The sequence below is a fragment of the Clarias gariepinus genome, chromosome 18 (genome assembly GCF_024256425.1).
Source record: "Clarias gariepinus isolate MV-2021 ecotype Netherlands chromosome 18, CGAR_prim_01v2, whole genome shotgun sequence".
Lineage (NCBI taxonomy): Eukaryota > Metazoa > Chordata > Actinopteri > Siluriformes > Clariidae > Clarias > Clarias gariepinus.
This window is the reverse complement of record NC_071117.1, coordinates 29,030,001-29,052,213: the sequence shown is the minus strand read 5'-3', so window position 1 is coordinate 29,052,213 and position 22,213 is coordinate 29,030,001. Positions and strand designations below refer to the sequence as shown.

The following is a 22,213-nucleotide window of genomic DNA, read 5'->3' as shown; positions in this document are numbered from 1 at the left end:
CAGGATCACCAAGACAGATGTTTACAGATGTTTACAAATTTCCATTCCTACCTTTAGTCAGGGCTTAGGGGGGCATCCTTCTCCTGCCCCTTGGCCTGTTTCCAGATGTTCTCACAGGGCGTATTTCTCTCTTTCTTACACACATACACAGACATGATTCCAGATGTGTTACAACCTCCAGCACATGGTGTTAATGCACTCTAGAGCCTGCATTTGTGTGTGTGTGTGTTTGCATGTCATGTTTATCTTTCGCATACATGTGTGTGTGTGCATCTGGAATTAATGTGAGTTGTTTAGACTTTTGCTGACTTGGCGTGTTTCATAACCTGAGGCAGGTTTGGTTAACGACTTTAACAACTGCACAGTGATGTCTGCAGAACCGCTAACGAGCTTGAATAAAACCTCCACACACACACACACACTTCTCTATTCTACTGCCAGCATTGTAAGGAGCTTTTAAAACAGGAACTGAAGCATCACTGGTTTGAGACTTTGAGCACTGAAACCATTAGATTAAAACCAGATGTTATAATTAAGCTCAGTTTCATGACCGTGTACAGTGTTTGTAAGAGACATTATTCAGCGCTGGGTCTCTCTCATGTGTGTGTGTGTGTGTGTGTGTGTGGGTGGTTAGGGTTTAATGTTGAAATTTCAGATGTAACTGCCGAGATAAGAGCTGATTCTAATGGTCTACCAATAAACACACTCAGGGAGTTCTGGTCAATATGATGTAAAGGAGTCCGTCACTGGACATGAGACGAGACGCTTCTACCTCTTACCTGGAGGAGGAACCATCGAGTCAGCGATGGGACGATGGAAGAAGTGACTCTACTTAGATTATTGATCTCATTAGATTCTGTTTGAGTTCTCAATTAGATTTCAATTTCCTTGTTTTGACGTTGGACTGTGAAGAGATCTATCGCTCTATAGTCCACATTTTCTATCCCTAATTTTCAGTCGAACTGAAATGATAAAGAAAAGCCATGACTTTTGATGGTGCTTTGTTACAAATCAGTGCATGAGAGTGAAATGATCTGCAGGGATCCATGCCTTTATTTTATTACTTTAGTTAAGTGTTAGTTGGGTTAAAGGGCGATGAAAACTCATTCAGAAGGAACACATTATTATCACACAGTAACAATGTGTTGTAATGGTGAGGATGGTTTTTAAGCTTTATGCAAGAACACACATGCACGCACACACACACACAAACAAATATTATTCATAAATGTAGTACTTTATGTAGAACTTTAAAATGTAAAATGAACCGTGACTCTTCACAGTGGATTGCATTACTCTCATATCTGAACACTCTCAGGGCTTCTGCTTTAAACAATGAGGACTAGAATCATCTACTAGACAGATCTGGTGGAGTAAACAAAACAAAGCAAAAACAAAACAACCAAAAATAAAAATAAAAAAAGCACGATATGGTCTCTTTTTTTCGTCAACAAAATATCATGATAAGAATAATAAGAATAATACCACTGTCAAAAATATTGAAAACTTCTCCTGTAGGATTGAATTTGCAGTCCGTATCCAAGTTCATGCAGGACGTCTAATCTTCACACCACGTCGACTGACAGGAAGCAGTGATTCCCAAACAAAATAATGATAATAATAAAAAATAAAAAAACACTGCATACCTAAAACATGTGTGCTGAGAAATGGAGGGGAAAAAAAACCCAAATAAACCAAAACTGATAAAAACAGGCGTTCCTCGAGGAACCGGTTCAGAATCACTGATGTGAACTACAACACACACGGGCGAGCTCGGACCCTGACCTGATTTGGCACAGATTTACGACAAAATAAAGAATTAGCATATTTTGTGTGTTTGTACTGTACATGCTGCTCACACTCACCCCGGGCCTCGTTCATCAACCTTTCAGTGAAGCTGTGCATCAAACTCACGTCTCACAGGGAAACGCGGGTCAGAATGGCCGTCAGGTTTGTGTTTGTGCGCTGACTGCCTTCGATAAGGTTCTAAATTATAATACACAACTGACTTTATTCAGGGATCAGCAGCCACGCCCACAAACCTCAGCAGCCAGAGCCCAGGGTGGCTCGTCAATCGCCCAGTGACGCGGCTCAGCCGCCCGGTCACCACTGACACGCTGGCTCCTCCCCCTTTTACAGAGTACCATTACTTTTGCCTGGATTGAACAGCGAGTCAAAATGATTTATTTATTTATTTATTTTTTGAAACAATAATTAGGCAAATTGAGATTTTATTAAAATGTACGCAAATTCTCATCTTTCCGAACTTTCAGTTTAAGAAATAATCAAACTGTTCGCGTCCAGTTTGATAAACGAGGCCCGAAAAGAAAAAAAAAGTACCAGGAACAGACTGACGTCCATCATAAAACTAGGAGGCTTTTATATTTTGGCACATATTATCTTTTTATACTTTATAACTATATAATCTATAACATAATATCAATAATTTATATTAGAATTCATTCTAAATCCTCCAAAAAAAAAAAAGATACGTAAATACAGCATTCGTTATTTTATCTGAATATTAAAAAGTAAACATATATATTCCTCATGTAGTTAACTCATAACCTTATGAGTTTGTAACACCGTAAAAGGGCATCGTGTGTGTGTGTGTGTGTGTGTGTGTGTGTGATGGTTAACCAGCATGACTTGTATGAAACAAACGGAAGCGTAACTGTAGATACAGACTGATCAAAACGATCGGCTCAGTCGTTTCAGGCTCTCCGATTTCTGATTGGTCTCGATGCAAGCGCCGCGCTGCTATTGGCTACTTGGACTCCTGAGCTGGGAATTCTGGGTTAATGTATGAGAAACCCTGGAACTCGTCCTGGTCCAGGTTAAGAATCACTTCCTGGTCGGGAGGGGTCAGGACTGGAGGATGGCGGGTGAAAAAGCGGTCAAAGTTCTCTGCGTCTCGACCGCACTGTGGAGAAGACGAGAGAAGAGAGGAGTGCGATGGGAGGATGGAGGTTAAAAGAAAAGAAAGTGAAGAAATAAACAAATAAAAAACAGCAACATAAGGCGTCATAAACATGGAGGAAAAACAAGAAGTTTGCAAAAATATGTGAAAGCGGGATTAAAGCACAGAGACACACACACACACACACATCTGCACCCTGGACCAATCACAGCGTCTCATCTCCATGTGCTTTAATCCCGGTGTTGGTTTTATTTGTTTATTTTTTTTTTTTAAATGATTATAAATTCATAACCAAAACCTTTTTCAACTGAAAGCAAGCGTGAAGCACAAATGTCGAGAGAACATTTGGTTAATCAGAGCTGGAGCTCAATTCGGAAGTGGAAGCCATGGAGCGGATTCTCAGTGAGATGGAGTGAGCGCCCTCTAGGGGTGGGCTGATCATCGGCCACATGATACATCGTGATATTTATGGTTCATTAATGCTGGGGTTCATGATGTTTTATACCACAGCGCTGATTAGACTCTGATCGGATTAATCTGATAAATTAATAATTAGAATGATTGGCACATGGCTGTGGTATAATAACACGTGAGGGAGATGCGGTTAGAGGAAAATAATCGGCTTTAGTTATTCACTGCTCACAGGACGTCTGCTCAATCACAACAGCTCGGGGTTGATTATTTTCCTGTAAACTCCTCCCACATGTGTTGTATGACAGGATCACAGGTTCGAGCAGATCGGATCATGAGGATTCCAAAAGGAGAAATATTTACCACAGCTTTCCCAGAACTGGAGATAAGTGTGTACTGACGCGCGCACACATACGCACACACACACACGCACACACACTCGCACGCACACAAGCACACACACTCACACACTCACACACACACTTTCAATAGCCTTTTTATTACAAATGAATACTCTCACGCAAATAATAAGAATAAACTCACAATTAATTTAACATTCTACTTCTACAGACATGACATCACAGTCACATGATCTCACCCTGAGGATTACTGCAACAGGGTCCTAACGTCCGTGTTTAAACAGGTTCCATATTTGACTATATATTCTGTAGCAGGTTATAACACAGACCATCCACAAAGTCCATCTGTTTCACTCTTCTCATGCTGCTGCTGAGCCACGCCCCTTAGAGTACGGCAGAGCAACAGGCCGGGGGAGGGGCTCTTCTTATATGAGGTCACACTAGAAGAAGAATCTAACTGGCTTTCTTAAACCCTGATACAAATGAACGTCGTTTTTGTTTGACCTGAGACCTGCCTGAACGTCTAAACATGACAAAAAAAAAAAAAAAGAAAAAGAATAATACGGGACCTTTAATACAGATGGAAAAAAAATGCTTGCTAAAATCCACCAAACTTCACAATAGTTGCTTCGACAACCAGGAAAAATGAATTAATGTAAATTATTCTCCTTATTGAGTTTTGTCTTATTTTTCTTATTGTGTGTGTGTGTGTTGTTAAAATGGTTACAGTTAAAAATCCCCTGCTCACACACACACACACACACATACACACACTCCAGCAAACCTTTAGATGTCAGACAGCAGTGTTGAGTTGCAGTGCTAAGAGGGACAGATCAGGGTAAAGCGCCGAGGTATTCATACGACTAAAACACTCAAGCATTTTAAAGAAACGTTTTGTTATCCAGCCTGGTCCATAAATATTGGAACGAATATGTGCTTTTTGGCATTTGTCCTTCGCACACCACCAAACGAGCGAGGTGTCAATTCTTTAATTCAAAAGGTTTGACAATAGTGTAGCATTAACCATTCAGGAATTACAGACGTTTTCAAATACGCATATTTTTGGAGATCATAAATAATGGAACATATGGCTTGTGCGTAACCGTGTTTGTCCCGTTCCTTCGTAACCCCATCTCTACTCACACAGACAAAAGACCTGGAGGTGGTTCTGAGTGTTAGATTTGTACGTGGATGCGTTTTCTTTAGACACAGGAAGTCAGAGTGTTGCAGGGTCTGTCTGATGTACTCTGGACCAAGACACGCCCCCAAGGGCTTATGCAGTCTAGAAAGCATTCAACTGGAGGAACTCAAGACTAGTACAGGATGAGTTTTTAATCAAAATCCTTTCACATACACACACATACGCACACACATTTACTTACTGATTTGGGTTTAAATGGAGGTTGAACCTCTTTGTTCTGGAGTTTCTCCCAGTCCATGTAGCGGAAGAAGGCGTGCTCCCTGATGTCTCGCTCGCCCTCAGGGCCGCAACCCAAGCGCTTCCCTGGGTGCTTCGTCATCAGCTGAAACACACGCATACACACATACACACACACGCATACACACACACGCATACACACACACGCATACACACACACGCATACACACACGCATACACACACGCATACACACACACACACGCATACACACACACACACGCATACACACACACACACGCATACACACACACACACGCATACACACACACACACGCATACACACACACACGCATACACACACATACGCATACACACAGCCTGTTAGTGACAGGTTAGTTGATTCTCCATGACAGCAGTTCTGACAGTAGCGCAGGTTTATATTAATACGCTATGGTTTCCATAGTAACGGCTCATTCACAGGGACGTGTTTAGGTTAAAGAAGGTGAATAATCGTGACGCTTCATTACAGGAAGGAGATGCAAATTTATGGAAGGAGTCTCCAATGTCGGAGATAAAGCTGTAACTCTACACAAGGGGTGTGCACTGTTTCGCAATTTCTTTGTTAAATAATAAAAAATAAAAAAAACACATTGAGGTTTAAAGCTGCTATAAGACCAGTAAGAACTTATATGTAACTATAAAGGGATAACAATTATGATTGTGTTTTTTATGCTTTTTTTATGCAAATATTCACAAAGCACCGTGGTGTAAATTTTATTAAAGACTTTGCTGTTAAAGGAAAATAAAAAAACGCATCTGTGGTAGCTGTTTAACATTAAAAAGTTTTTAAAAATGATCTGTAATTTTTAATGAAACTAAAAATCAACGCATTAAAACAGTCACAGTGGTGCCACTAATTTACTGTACAATTTGCATGAAATATTACATGTTAACATGGGTGTGTGTGTGTGTGTGTGTGTGTGTGTACACTCACGCCCTTGCATATAGCCACGGCTTCTTTAGACATGGATTTGGGGTAAGAAACGTGGTGCTCCATGATGGACTGGAAAAGCTCGTCTTCGTCCTCGCCGTCAAACGGAGGCTACACAGAGACCAAAGTTACTACGCTAACTCCATGCACACGCTAGTTACGCTAGTTAGCATTATCTTGTGTTTGTACATATGCATGTTTAGCTCAGTAACGTAGCTGTTTAGCGTTTACCTGTCCTGCTAACATCTCGTAGAGCAGAACTCCGTACGCCCACCAGTCCACAGACTTCCCGTACGGCTGATAGGCGATGATCTGAAAGTGCAGAAACAAGAGAGAGCGTTCAGCTTCACTTCCTGTCTCAGTGTTTACAGTTCTGTCAGATAAGACGCTGGCTGAAGGAGAAGTTTGTACGAGAACCGGTTGGTTGTTTGACATTAAAGTAAACTGGGTTTATTTAAATTCTTCTGTACACACACACACACACACACACACACACACACACACACACACCTCAGGTGCGATATAATCTGGAGTTCCACAGAAGGTTTTGGTGTTTACGCCGTCTAACATGTTCTCCTTGCACATGCCGAAGTCCGCGATTTTAATGTGACCCTCAGAGTCCAGCATCACGTTGTCCAACTTTAAGTCTCTAAAAACACACACATGAACACACACACACACATATATATATTCAATTTTATTTGTATTGCGCTTTTAGCAATTTTCATTGCCGCAAAGCAGCTTTACATAGTCAAAAGAATTATTTAAGTTTGTATGAAATGTGAATTTGTATGAATCAAAATGGTCAGTTTGTCCCTGGTGAGCAAGCCGAGGGCGACAGTGGCAAGGAAAAACTCCCTTATATATAGTATAAGTAGAAAGTATATATACACTCATACACAACCAACTTGTTCTTTTATATCTCCATCGATATTCTTTTCTCTAAAAACTTTCACAACGTTTTCTTTCCTTATTCCTGAATCACAAAACACGTTTTTACAACGTTGTCAGAACGTTCAGAAGCGTTTTTACCTGTAAATGATGCCTTTTGAATGGAGAAAGAACAGACCAATGGCAATCTCTGCAGCGTAGAACCTACATAACCACACACACACACACACACACACACACACACACACACACACACACAATACACTTATAATCACACTATTAAATTCCTTTGCTTTGTAAAAAAAGGCAAATACAGTAATAGAGACACAGACAGTGAGCATGAGGTGTGTGTGTGTGTGTGTGGTTGTACTTACACAGCATGCGGCTCCTTGAACTTTCCCACTTGCTGTATCTGGTACATCAGATCTCCACCGTTGATGTACTCCATCACAAAGTACAGACGGTCCTACAACACACACACACACACACACACACACACACACAAATCTGTGATAGGTGTCAATTTCAGGCTCCACCCTTGAAACTGGCTACTAGAGTTAGCACGCTAGTTGACGTTAGCATTAGCAAGAACGACTATGAACACACTTCCAAACAAACGGTTTAAAAATCCATCTCATTCTGATTTGTGACGTCGCTGTCGCGCTTTTCCTTTTAATACACTCTCTTGAGTTTAGCATAGTTAGCATTGCTAGCATTTTTGTGCTAAAAACTCTACACTAAACCACACGGTTTAATTAATCCTTGTTTTTTTCGCCACTACAGCTGAACTTGTTGCAGATGTTTTAGCTTTAGATGTGTAGGATGTTCCACATGTAGAGCTAAAACCGACGCTACTACACAACTCGCTACGCTCAGACTTTGCTAATGTTCATTTTTTCCTGTCAGAACATAACATGGATTAAAAATAATCATGGATTCTGATTAGTGGATTCGGATTAAGAACTGAAGATAAACATTTTTTTTTTCTATGTTTAAAGTAAATCTATACAAAAATGAAGTTTCTGTGGTTTTCGGATTAAAACTCGCTTTTCAGCTACCGACTTCAGTTTGTGCTCTTTTTTTTGGCCCCCCGCCCACAGTATTACTATTACAAATCAATAGTGCTATTGATCCTTTAGCACCAATCCTGGTGTTAATTTTGGTTGACATTATTGTACAATGTTTAGTTGAAACTGCTAGCTGGCGTCCCTGCATATAACTATACTGGGCTAACTAGCGAACTGTTGCTAACGGGGTATAAACACCCAGTGTTAGGAATAATACGGGTAATTAGCTAGAATTAATGATTTAATCTACAAAAATAACTTTAATTAAATAACCTATCTACAGTACACTAAAGTGATGAGGGGCGTTCGAGTCAAAGCGGGACTTTTGATTGTTCAGAATGTGTGTGTGTGTGTGTGTGTGTGTGTAGTTGTACTAGTTTTTACACAGTTCTGAGAGTAAAAACTCTCTTTATGTCTCTATATAATGCCCTGATACACTAATGCACTTATCTCAGTGTCTCACTAGCGCTTGGACACCATCAATTTCACCAGAAATTTCAGCAGGAGTCTCGGTTTGACTCGAACACCCCTCATAATTTAGATGAGAAAACATTTTCCTCAGGCGTTATCGGTTCTTTCCGCCCTTGCGTTAGCGTGGTTCTTGTCGTGCGAGTCATTAAACACGGCCGGAGGTGACCTTGCTGCCACTGGGTGACTGTCTGAGACACAACCTCTGGAGTGAATGAGGAAGCGAATGTGAATTTGAATACATGAGTAATTGTGATCTGCAGAAGCAGTGAAAGGAGAAGTTGCACAAGCTCTGTGTGTGTGTGTGTGTGTGTTCTGTACCATAGTCTGAAAGCAGGAGTGCAGCTGCGTGAGGAAAGGAGGCTTTCCAGAAAGTGCTAGAACTCTCTTCTCCACCATGGTGCATTCCACGTCATCGTCCTGGATCACCACGTCCTTCTTCAGGATCTTCACGGCGTACAGTTCGTCCGTTCCTTTACGCTCGGCCAGCATCACCTGGAAACACGAAACATCTTCATAGCAACACAATACGTCTCCTTTTTCCCTAAAATGCTAGGATGTCCTCAGAAGTGTCGAACAAACCAAACATTTCTTTATTGAATTCTTAATCACGCCACTGAATCACTTAATTCCGATCGGTTAGGATTGTTGCGTTAATTACATTTTATTTAAACAACAGTTTAAATTAATTAATGTACATGTTCTAATACTTTTGGTCATTCTTCTAATAATATCAGATTACAGCAGTTTAAACGTTACCTTTCCGAAGCTGCCTTTCCCCAGTACCATGATAAAATTAAAATCGATGAGTTTCACGCGATCCTGGTTGCCGTTAGCATCGTATTTGGAGATGTTGTTAGATGATGAGCTGTCGTTGTTCTTGTTGCCTGGACCAATCCTGGCTCTCTAAGCGGAACAAGAGCAAAGACATAGAAGTGAAACAAACACTTTGATATGAGAAATAATAAAAAAATATATATATATATATATATTTGATAAACATACAACATTTTTCGCATTTTTTATTTCTTTTACGCTCAACACTTAAGTAGGCTAATGTAGGCTAGTGGACATTTTTGTTGTGGCTAAGAAATATTTCGCTAGCTAGCTACCAACCAAAAATGTATACAAGTGACGTATTAGATAAATTAAACTTTTTTGAAGTAATAAAGCATACTGAAGTATAGCCATGAAAAAGTGACATTACCTTACATAACATTACAGTTCTTTTTAATCTGTCATTGTTTCTATAGTAACTAATGAATATAGAAAAAAAAAAGACTTTCTTGAAAAACTTTTTTGAACTTTTGGCAAAGAGTACTATTTGGTTCTTTCTAAAAATAAATTCCTAAAACTGGAACAGTTATCTGCCAACAGAACAAGAATGTTCTGCCTAAGAATTAAGCATTTGTTTCTAGAAATAAGCTTAAAATTTAATACTATTTTAAGAAATTGTCGATAGATTTAACTAGATTTGAAGAATCTTTACTTGTTCAAATATTATATTTTCGCAAATGTTTTCTTATGTACTTTTGTAATGAAAGATGTTTTTTTTTTATAATTTTTGAAAGAAGTCTCTAGTGTGAGAGTTTATGCTTTGTGTATTTCCTGCTAGAATGTGATACTAATAACACAACTGTAGATCATTTAAAAATATGACATGTCCTTCTTTAATGAATAAAAAAACAATACATCTGGATCAGTGTCCGATTAAAAAAAACTATTCAGGTTGTTGTAAATTCCCCATTTGATGTCCCCTAGTGCCCCCCTTATTTCCTACATCATTTTTGCGTAATGTAACGTATAAAACTGACTCGCTAACCTCAAACTTCTGCCGCAGTTCCTCGTTCCCTTCTTCCCCGTCTGGTTGGACTGGAACGTTAAAGTATTCGCCTTCTTCTTGGCTTAACAGTTTATACCTGAAAGGTAAGTGCGTGGATCTTAGGAACAGAGGAACTCCCTCCTCAAAGTTCTAAGGATGTGAGAAGTGATGATGTACAGGAGGGACCTTACCAGCCACTGACCCCTTGCTTTTGGAGCTCGGAGATGCCGAAGGAGAGCGAGCCCATGAAGTCGTTCCTGCTGGTCAGATCCCAGTCCCAGAGTTCCACAGACAGACGTCTATCCTTATCCGTCTCCCGTAGATTGCTAGCAGAGCACACAGAACAGAAGATTAAACAAACCTTCTCTTTAAACGATTATCAGTTAGCGACCATTTCTTTAAAAAAGACGAGGGTTTGCCGTACAATGTGAATGTCTCGTTCCAGGTGGGGTTGAGCGAACACCTGATGGTTTTGGTTTTCTGCTTGCTTTCACTCTTGGGGTCGGGAATCAGTTTGAGCTTCACATACGGGTCCGACGAGCCATTCGGGTCCATTGGCACCAGGTTCCGAGCTTCCCTGACTGGTTTAGAGAAAGAAGAGGGAGTAGGATGAAACAAAAGACAAACACAAAAGAAATTATAATAAATATTAAAAAACACAAAATTAAAGCACAAAATTAAATACTAAACAAGTCCTAACTAAATACTAACAAAATTCTATCTAAATAGTAACCAATTTCTAAACGAATTCTAATAAAGTCTTAACCAAATACTAACAAAATTCTAACAAAATACTGACCAAGGTCTAAACAAGTTCTAACCATACACTACCCAAATTTTAAACAATGTCTAACCAAATTTTAACCAAATACTAAAATACTAAACCAGTTCTAAATAAATAATAACAAAGTCTTAAAGTCCTGACCAAATATTAACCAAATTCTTAATAAGCTCTGACCAAATGCTAATGAAGTTCTAATCAAATAGTGACCAAGTTCTCAACTAAATACTAACAAAGTTTTAACCAAAAATTATCCAAGTTCTAAACACGTTCCACCCAAATTCTAATAAAGTTGTAACCAAATACTAACGAAATTCTAACCAAATATTGAGTTGTGAACGTTTGTAAACACTGAAGTCACTAAACCGAGTCTTGATTTCTCTCCAGCTTTGTTCTTAAATTTTTCTTTTTTTTACTTAAAATAATCCACTAAAACACATCAGGAGAACTCCAACCTTGGGGGAAGATGAAGCTTTTCTTAGCATCACAAACACACATCGGTCCGTACTGAACGAGTGTGTGGTGTCTGGGGACGCTGAGTACTGTACACACTGAATTAGACTGAAGAGCGTGAGACGCGAGAGTAAATGATGTGGGCCGATCGTTGGATAATTGATTTCAGGAAGTGGTTTTCTCCCGCGGACTACGCTAACAGGAACGGCCTCTGAGCTCTGATGCTGGAATACCCGCTATTGAACAGCGAATCAATGGACACTGAAAGACTCTGTGTGTGTGTGTGTGTGTGTGTGTGTGTGTGTGTGTGTGTGTGTGTGTGTGTGTGTGTGTGACAGATGTGGGTCACTCACCGGTTACGGTCAGGATGCTGTTTTTGATGTCGGCGCTGATGTGCAGGCGTCCTCTCCTCTCCGTGTGATCCGTCCCACACAGGCTCGGGACGTTGGTCACACACCGCTTATGAATATTCATCATGCAGGCTACGGAAATACATCAACAACCAGACGCTGTCACATGCTACAACATTTCTGTACAAACTGTGTAAACAGACTCCATTTTAAGGTTAAGGCGAAGACGCCGAGACATCAGTGTAAATCAACATAAAGCGTTTATTTAGTGATGTTTAGCGATGCTCGACATGGTGTGATCATTAGCAAGTTTGCACAATATAATATCATATTAATATCATTGTCACTTTTATATTATACAGTTATTATAGATATTTTGATTCATAATTTTATGTTTTTTAGTAAATTTATAAAATGACTCCAAGTATATACAAATACCTTATAAAAACCTAACTTTTTAAGTAAACTTACAAACCGACTTTAAGCAGATGCAATTAAACTTCTTCCATGTCAGTGTCACTTATTTATTGAATTCACTTGTTTACGAGAAAGAAAAAAACTGCATGTCGACTCTAACGTCAGTGTGAATCAATCTATCCTGTGTATTTCCTGATGTTTAACAACGCCTGACACGGTGTGTTTATTAGCACGTCTAGACACCAGGAGCTGTGAGCGACGCCGTCCTCGTGCTGAGGTGTGTGTTTGTGACGTTACGACGTTTAACAACAACATTCTTTCATCTAATGTGAAAGGAAGTGTGTGTGACCTGCTTGTGCACTTTCTCTGAACACTCTGTCTATGCACCGGCATAGCATCAGAAAATATGCACACACACACACACACACACACTATTCTATAGACAACTATTATAAATACTATTCTGGGAGCCACTAGAGAGCAGTGCATGTATACCAGAAATCGTGTGTGTGTGTGTGTGTGTGTGTACTCACTGTCACATTTCATCCCCTGGTGTATGAGTCCGTACAGTAGAGATCCACAGTGGTCACAGAAGGTGGGACTCGAGTATGTGTGTACCTTAAATTTGTGTTTACTGCGGGGATCCTGCAACACACACACACACACACACACACACACACACACAGATACAGGTGCTGATTAATTCTCTATAACAGCAGCTCTGACAGTAGTGCAGGTTTATATGAATGCGCTCGTTAATAATACTTGATGGTTTCCATGGTAACGGCTCGTTGGCTGAGACGTGTGCGGCGCACGCTCCACTGATTATGAACAGATTTAAAAACTGTTGCCATAGCGATATTTTCTTTCTATACATTTTAATTTATTAAACATTCTGAGATAAGAGTCTCCTGTTACGGCGAACCGTGGACTTCTGGAGGCGACCCGCACGTTCGGTGGTGATCTACAGGTACCGCAGTTACACTCGAGTGTAAAGAGCAGGACGGAGTTCAGCAGCGGTCTGTGATTAACTTCCTTAACTCCATTCATTACCTGTGTGTCAGACAGCTAACGCTAAACACTTCATGGAGACGCTAAGCATTTAGCAGCTGCGCGCGGCGACACCACCACCACTAACTGGGTCGCTGACCGTGGTATCACTGGGCTTCACCACTCACCCCACCTGAGATGGGAATCACCTGACACAACAACACAGACGAGCTGAAGGCCGCTATCAAAGCAACCTGGTCCTCAGTAAGGCCTCAGCAGCGCCACCGACTGGTCACCTCCTGCCACGTCGTACTGGGGCAGTAACTCATGCTAAAGGTGCCGCGAAGAGGTACCGAGGGCACAAATTAACATCAGAATTTATGTATTTTAAATGTTTTTTGATCGATCATAGGAAATAATATATTTGGAAATTCTGGATTTTTATAAGCTGTCATTGAAAACAAACAAACAAACAAAAAAAGTCTTGTAATATTTATGTATTATTTTATAGAACAGATTAAGTATAAATATATATGAGTTTGACTTTAGAAACCAATTTTTTTTTAAATAAATAAATCATAATTTTTTTTTAAATCACTAAATTTGCAACCAAGAATGTTTGGGGGAATTTTAGAAATAATGTTTATTTAAATAAACAAATAAACCAACAAATTAACTAAATAAATGAGGATATATTGTAATAAAATAAATACATTGTAAAACAATATATATATATATTTATATTATTTTTTATTATCTAAATTGCAGTAACTTAAATACGTAAAAAGTAAATTTAACTAAAAAATATATTTATAGTTAAAAAAGTTTGGACATTAATATTTTAAAACTAAATTAGACAAATAAGACTTAGAACTAATGCAAAATAAACAACATTTTGAAAGGGGGGGAAATAAATTAAGTGTGTGTGTGTGTGTGTGTTAGTGAAATAACTGGTGTTGTTTTTTTTTACGCCATTAATGTTTTTCTAACTTAGAGAATTGTTAAAAGCATTTACAAACCTCTGTGTGTGTGTGTGTGTTTGTTTTATGAAGGTTATTGAGAGAGAGAGAGAGGAGTGCTCAAAGTGAGATGAAAAACAAGAGGACAGAAGTGAAGTGAAACCTGAAGCGACAGCAGCGCGCTCGGCCACACAGGAATTAGCAAATGATGAACCAGAACATGGTGACGATTCTGAATAAAACACTGTGTGTGTGTGTGTGTGTGTGAAGAAGAGAACCGTATGTGTGTGTGTGTGTGTGTGTGTGTGTGTGTGTTTGTGTAAAGGAGAGACTGTGTATGTTTGTGAAGAAGAGACTGTGTGTGTGTGTGTGTGTGTGTGTGTGTGTGTGTGTGTGTGTGTGTGTGTGTGTGAAGAAGAGAACCGTGTGTGTGTGTGTGTGTGTGTGTGTGTGTGTGTGTGTGAGAAGAAGAGACTGTGTGTGTGTGTGTGTGTGAAGAAGAGACTGTGTGTGTGTGTGTATGTGTGTGTGTGTGTGTGTGTGCACGCTTCTGCCAGCTCTGTTCACTGGCTGCAGCACACAGATACGCCTTTACACAGGAAGTGTCTTTTTTTCTTTCATTTTGCATCTCTCTGACTGTATGACTGTATGTGTGTGTGTGTGTGTGTGTGTGTGTGTGTGTGTGTGTGTGTGTGCGCGCACTCACATGTCAGGAGGAAGCTGAGGTATAAAAATAGACATTAAAGAAGAGAGAAAGAGAGCTCTCTCGCCCCTGTGTGTGTGTGTGTGTGTGTGTGTGTGTGTAGACGGAATATTAGTTAAGCTTAATTATAAAATGTTGTAAATGTTCTTGTCTACGTTATATATTTAAGAGCGATAAAAGCGATAATAACGTGTACTGATATAAAGAAGAACACCGTGTTGCGGTTGCTATAGTAACAGCATGATGATCACAGGGACCCGCGAGGTGTCACACACTGGGAAGGAGTCTCCAGTTTTAGCGCTCTCTAACACTCACATATCATTATTATTTGGGGGGGGGGGTTCTGGACAATCTATGTAACTTTAAACGGATTAAAAGGACGCGCTCTGACCATTTATATACATAAAAGTAAAAAATGTAAAGGTTGGGTGTGTCCAAGTGATGTGTGTGTGTGTGTGTGTGTGTGTCTGTGTGTGTGTGTCTGTGTGAGCGTGTGTGATTTAAAGCACTGATAGTGAAGGAATGTGTGTGTGTGTGCTGCGTGTGTGTTGTACTTGTGCTTAGTCAGTAGGAGACAGCAATTTTTAATCTATAGAGGAAGTGGATTTGTTGAAGAGGAAGGACAGCAAACACACACACACACACACACAGAGAGAGAGAGAGAGGGAGAGACTTACGTCTGACGCCGGCCCCTTGTCCGCTCCTGGGCAGGAGAATGTGACGAACTCATGGCAGCGTTTGTGTACCACGAAACAGCACACTGAACACACACACACACACACACACAGAGGAGAAAAATCATTATTCACACATGTTTAGATTGTTCTTTATACACAAGTCGTCGGTTCTCAGTGTGTGTTTATGTAATTATCCTACATGCTGTATGTATGAACCTGATGTATGGAATATTTTATAATCATTTATTTAATTTAAAGTTCCTCTGAGAGATGTCACCCCCCCCCCCCCCCCCGCTTCACTACATGAAACAGACAAGTCCAAAGTTATTATATAACACACACACACACACAAACACACACAAACACACACAAAGACAAAGACAAACAGGCACCCAGACGCACAAACAGACACACCTAGACGGACACAGACAGCCAGAGAAATAAAAAAGCAGACACCCAAACAGTCACCCAGACAAACAGACAGACAGACAGACACAGAAAGGAGCAGGACAGTCATACAGACAGAGAACAAGACAGACACAGAGACTAAACAAAAACCCAGACAGACAGACAGATACAGACAGACACGGACAAATTTCTTTTTTTTACTTTCTTACACTTTCTTATTTACGTTCTTCCTCTCTGTCTCTTTCTTTTTCTTCACTTCTTTTTGTCCTTTTTCCTAAATTACGTAACTCTTCCATCTCTTATCCCCCTCATCTGTCCTGGTTTTCTTTCTTTCTTTCTTTCTTTCCTGGCACACACTCTTTCTTTATTCATCCATTGCATCCTTTTCTGTCTCATACCATTTCTTTTCTTCTCTCCTGGTTTGTCTTGCTCCTATCTTTCTCTCCCTCTCTCCCTCTCTCGCTCTTGTTCGTACCTTACTGTTCTCTTCCACTGCGCGCGTCTAAAGCACTCGAATCAAAATAACCTGCTCTAATCTAATCTAGTCTGATCTAATGTGGAATTAATCCAGACTCTTGGCATTTAGAACAGAGTCAGAGAGCGCGCACACACACGCACACACACACACACACACACACGCACACACACACGCACACACACACACACACACGCACACACACACACACACACACACACACACACTCACACACACACAGTCAGTGCGAAAGCCGCTCTGTAACAGATCGACCCCCGGGGTGTGTTTAGAATCCTGCAGTGTGTGTTAGCGACGCAGGCGAGTGCTGCACTTCTACACCTTTCACTCTGACGTGTTAATACGATGAAGCGATTGTGAAACGAACAGGAAGTGGGTTGTGTTCTGCAGAAAGGGGAATACGATTGCGTTAATCTCTCCTCGTCTGGTCTTATAAACGCGTACCACATTGATCTCCTGAACCCGAGTCCATAACCCCTGACTCCGCCTCCAGGGACGGCCCGGCCAGCTCAGGGACCCCGTGAAGCCGCGAGGACCACTAAAGCGGAGCCTCCTTTATAACCTCTGGACCTTCAGTCAGGAAGACGCTGGAGGAGGTTGGAGCGTCAGCGTTAGAGTCCAGAGACGCCTTCATGAGCGTAAAGCCTGAGCGGCGCTTCTGTGTCAAACCTACAGCCAGTCCAAACCTCTAGATGGCAGCAGGGATCCTATTCATCATCCCAATATTTATCTTCACCATCATATCTGTCCAAATACTTTTGAGCCTATGTTAAAGGAAGGAGGGGGGGGGGGGGGGGGGGTTTTAAATACGTGTCTGTGACGAGCGCAATATTTTAGTTCACGTCAGGGTGAAAGTCGCTTAATAGCAACCGATGTGTCCAAATACTTATGGACCTGATCACACTTGTGTGTGTGTGTATCCTTCGCTGAGTCTGTGCAAGCTTGCTTTTTACAATGAAATAAACACAAACACACACTCACGTGTACATACACACTTCTTTATAATAAAGACCTGCAGAACCTGAGAGACCAGAAACAACATCAGGGAGCAAAGGAGCGTGGGAGGTAGTTATAATTTACACACACACACACACACACACACACACACACACACACACACACAGTCAGTCACACTTACACTCACATACACCAAGGAGTGTGAGTCACAGCACTCACCATACATGCATCACCTCACACTTCTCACACACACACACACACACACACACACACACACACACACACACGATTCCATGGTACTGAAAATGAAAGGGAATATAACTGATAATATCTATAGGCACAATGAGAGTACACATCTCCCTCCTCAACGTCTCTCTCTTACACACACACCCACACACTCACACACACACACACACACACACACACACACTCTCTCTTCCAGAGAACCACTCCAAGAGATTTCCACGGCAATCTGTCAGCTGTTGCCTAGCAACAAGGCTGAAGGGTTAAACAGGGTAGAACCACCCACTCCTCTAAATGACAAGTATAACATCCAGACTGTCACACACACACACACACACACACACACACACACACACACACACACACGTGATCCTTCAGCTGTTATTCCAAGAGAACGATCAGAATCCGTCACTCTTCCTCTTTTCTCTCGACTCCAGACTTTTCGACCTCTGCACAACGTTTGACCTTATATGGAGTTTTGTGGGCGTGGCCAGATGTAAATCTGTGCCGTGAACACACTCTGCGTTGAACGATTCTTCTTTCTTCCTTCCTTTCTTCTATTCTCTCCCACCCTGTCTTTTACTCACATTCCCTCCATCCGTCCTTCTTTCTAACAGTGATATCGTTTCCCTCCCTCGCTCATTCATTCGTTTATTCGTTGTCCCTTGTGCACATTTCTTTCTTTCGCTTTTTTTAGTTCCTCCTTCACTTTTTTATTCCTGTCTCTTTTACATCTGTCGCTTTCCTAAATACGTCCTTGCCCTTTTCTCTCTTTTCTTCTCTCTCTCTGTTTCCGATCGGTGTTTTGCTCCCATCTGTTTTTCTTCTTCCAGACATTTTTAATCCACCCCACTCTTCTTTCCTTCTATTTTTTCACTCCTCCTCCCAGCCTTTCTTTCTTTCCTAACCTCTTTTGCACCTGTTTTTCCCCTTCTTCCTGACATTCTTCCTCATTCTTTCTTTCGTTGCCTCTTTTGCGATTTTTCTTTCTGTGCATGTGTGTGAGAGAGGATAGCGGAGGTGTGTGTCCGAGTTCAGTCTGATGAGGAGTGATGAGATCAGACTGTCCGGTGTGAATGTGATTAGAGCCCCAGCACACGGATGGAGAGAATAAAGCTGAAGTGTCACTTCACCCTCGGCTGACTTCACTGACAGTACAGGGGACTTTATCCTCCCTAACACACACACACACACACACACACAGACCTGAGAGTGTGTGGACTTCACGCTAACTGCAGATTACATTACTAAAATGTAAAAATGTTTGTGTAATAAAAAAAAAAGAAGTTGAACAGCGTTTTCAAAGTAACACATGAAACATTTTAAATGTGTGTTGAAACCTTTTGCTTTTCACCATCAAAAAACCACACAAGGGCAAAACATTCACGATTTAGCTTTGTGCGCTAGCTCACTAGTACACGATGTGTGAACATTCAGGTAAAACGTCCGCCCGAAATAAACAACGCACAAAGCAGCCCAACATGTGCAAGCCGCGATGGGAAATGCTAATGCTAACGCTAACCTAAGTTGCACACCAACACAGCGACGCGACTTTAGTGAGTTTTTGAAAAAATCTATAAATAAATGATTCAGTTAAGTATCACGATTCTTTTGTTTGGCGCTTTACACACACTGACTTCAAAATCAAATTTTCGTTTATATGTTCGTGCAGGTCGTCTATAATCCTGCAGGTGGTGCACGACATCCTGTGCGGTGGGGACATCCCGGTCCTTAGATCTTATGCAAAATTAGTTTGGCAGAAATGGAGGGCAAAGATTTAATGTGCAGAATCATAACGTAGAAGAATAGAGCTTGGAAGACGAACAAAGCGGAGATCGCTGGTGCCAGCGGTGAGCGCACGCGGCTAAGACGACGAGCGAAACGCGCAGATCACACGAGATAACTTGTGTTCGGCTAGTTTTATCCTATTAAGGTCATGTTACTGTTTCCATTCACACGTTCCTGGATATGAACTGGTTCAAACGAAATGATTTCATAACCTGCAGGTTTTATAACACAAACACGACGCGCTACAACGCTCCACAACCTATCAGACGAACCTCCTGACCTTTCACGGTCGCCTCAAGCTGCAGCAGACATGCAGGAACACGTTAACGGTGTGATTCTGATTGCTGTTTAAGAAAGAAAACAGCCGTAGGCGTAGACACGCGTGCACCCCGCCCCCCTCCCAAATGTTACAGGGAAACACAAAACTGAAATCGGCTCTAGTGATCTTTATAGATAACGTGACAAGATGTTAACCCTATATTACTATATTACCCACAATTCCGTTCTGAACGAGGTGCTGGCTGAAAAAAAAAAAAGGATCACAATCTTGAATTATAAACACGAAATCAGATCACGCTGCATTCACGTGTTTATTGACTTGACATCCGTCACACTCGCGCGGTGAAACACAAAACACTATTAATTCACCAATCAGGCCAGAGATTAGCGAATGGCTCAGTCATACACCTCGGTCACTTTTCATCTCTCTTCTTCGTTTAAGGCGTTTCATGTGACGTGTAACGCGGAGGCGGAGCTAAACAGTCCAGTCAATTTCCGCAGGAGTCGAAGTGCTGTGCCGTTATTTCCTGCCAAAAAACAGACGTTTATTTTCACTAGTTTAAACTCTCTCACTTAGGCTGAGACTGTGTTTCGTGTTCGCCCAGTTTCAGCCAATCAGACGCCGTAGGGGGCGGGTGCATTCTGATGACCTGTTTCGGATTGGTTCCTTTCTATGCTCGCTTTGTTCCTCAATGCGCATGCATCACACCGTCACGCTTACTTCTGATCAGAATATCATCGCATACGTCACACACGCTTACACACACACTGAAAACAAAACTATATGTTATTGTCGAGACAGAGACAGGTGTGTGCAGTTGTATTTGTGATATTATTAGTCAATTAAACTGTACTAGTGAATTAAACCTGGATTCCAGCTGTTACGCAGAGACTCTAAGATCAGAGCGTAAACTAACACATGAGATGATGAAGTGCTGCAGCATCCAAAAGTTATTTATTGGATATTTTTTACTTATTATTGTTCACATTTTACAGTATTTACTTTCACTGTTTCGCTCCAAAAATAACGACAAGTGACCATTTACTGTGAATCTTGTGACTCGTGATCTTAATTCCCATGGAGAAGAATCATGGTTCAAATCGTGCGCATCAGCTTCCATAGGTTCGGCGTTCACACGGACACTGGCGTCTACGCCGTCACAACACGAGGACAAGCTGAGGTCAGAGCGAGCGCTGGAGGAGAGTGGTCCCTGGTCTGGTACAACAATCCAGGCAGATACCTTCAGGGTGAAAAGGTCACGAAGTCATCTCAAAACCGCTTCTGTGAGCTCAGGGTACATTAGTGAGTTCCTCAGCACGCGGCTGGGGCGTGAAGGAGCGAGGGCTTCATGGTGTGATCGCTCAGATGATCTAACATCAGCATACATCAGAACGTTCTCAGGGGAGTGTTCCCTAATCTGGTCTAATCTTATTTTAATCATCAGACGAGATCTAGTCAGTGTCTAGAATAATCCAGACCTGACCTAACCTACTTACAGAAAAAACACACGTTTAACCCCAACGTAAACACACCGAGACGCCTGACTCGTCAGGATTTCAGATTCACTCCCTCTCTCTCTCCCCCTCCCCCCTCTCCCCCCTCCCTATCCCCCCCCCCCCCCCTCCGCTCGTCCACTTCCTCATTCTCTCACGCGTCCTCTACCTGTTCTGACTCGCAATCCAAACCACACTGTCACGGGTACAAAAATATATGACAAATCATCCCAGTCGTTTCTCGGTCCGCTCAGCATCCTGTGGGTTTATTTAACTAGAAAAAACACCTCAGAGGGTGATCATATGAAGCTTCTGTTGTTTATTATGAACTTAATCTTTGACATTGTGAAAAATTAAAAGACTTAATAAGAACAATTAAATAATTACAAATTAGCTTGAAAAATGTTAGTTTTTATTTATTAACAATAATCAAATCATATCGTGCAGAATCGTATCGCTGCTGAAACAAGTCTTATTTCTACTGAATCTGTAAAAATATCAGAACTGAATCCAATAAATTACATCGTTGTTGAGTATTCTCAGTAATGAATCAATTTAAATCACTGCTGAGTTTAATTCCCCTTGTTATCAAACTGGATCGCTGCTGAGTCAAACACTGTCAGAACTTTACCCTCTTATACCCATTTATACTAAATACTTCACATTCTGTACACTATGTTTAATTTATCCACTTTATATATTTCTATTTTAATTTTATCAAGTCTTATATAACTAGTAAATCTGTAGACTTGTAGATGTTAAATAAATGTAAAAAATTCTCTTATTGGAATAAATCTTCTTATTCTATCTCATCTTTTCTTTCAGGTCATAAACAGTCGTATAAGCATTTTACTGTATATTACACTGTGTACGGTCGAGTACATGACACTGCTGAATTCAATCTTACTGTTCA

General features: G+C 41.0%; 1 protein-coding gene across 2 annotated transcripts in view; it reads right to left on the bottom strand.

Annotated features, from left to right (window-relative positions):
• prkcba (protein kinase C, beta a) overlaps nt 1-22,213 on the bottom strand; it is a 31,833-nt gene that overhangs the window by 3,282 nt on the left and 6,338 nt on the right. The window contains exons 3-17 of one of the 2 annotated variants that reach the window (XM_053476598.1): nt 15,639-15,721; nt 12,843-12,954; nt 11,896-12,024; nt 10,733-10,889; nt 10,500-10,634; nt 10,309-10,405; nt 9,246-9,392; nt 8,808-8,981; nt 7,326-7,417; nt 7,093-7,155; nt 6,571-6,709; nt 6,292-6,372; nt 6,064-6,171; nt 5,073-5,213; nt 1,031-2,923 (exon numbers count right to left, since the gene is read on the bottom strand). In XM_053476598.1, the coding sequence (XP_053332573.1) occupies nt 2,768-2,923; nt 5,073-5,213; nt 6,064-6,171; nt 6,292-6,372; nt 6,571-6,709; nt 7,093-7,155; nt 7,326-7,417; nt 8,808-8,981; nt 9,246-9,392; nt 10,309-10,405; nt 10,500-10,634; nt 10,733-10,889; nt 11,896-12,024; nt 12,843-12,954; nt 15,639-15,721 (1,814 nt within the window). In that variant the 3' untranslated portion in view covers nt 1,031-2,767. Of the gene's footprint in view, nt 1-1,030; nt 2,924-5,072; nt 5,214-6,063; nt 6,172-6,291; nt 6,373-6,570; nt 6,710-7,092; nt 7,156-7,325; nt 7,418-8,807; nt 8,982-9,245; nt 9,393-10,308; nt 10,406-10,499; nt 10,635-10,732; nt 10,890-11,895; nt 12,025-12,842; nt 12,955-15,638; nt 15,722-22,213 lie in introns of those variants that run through there. The other variant, XM_053476599.1, reaches the window with a different exon arrangement.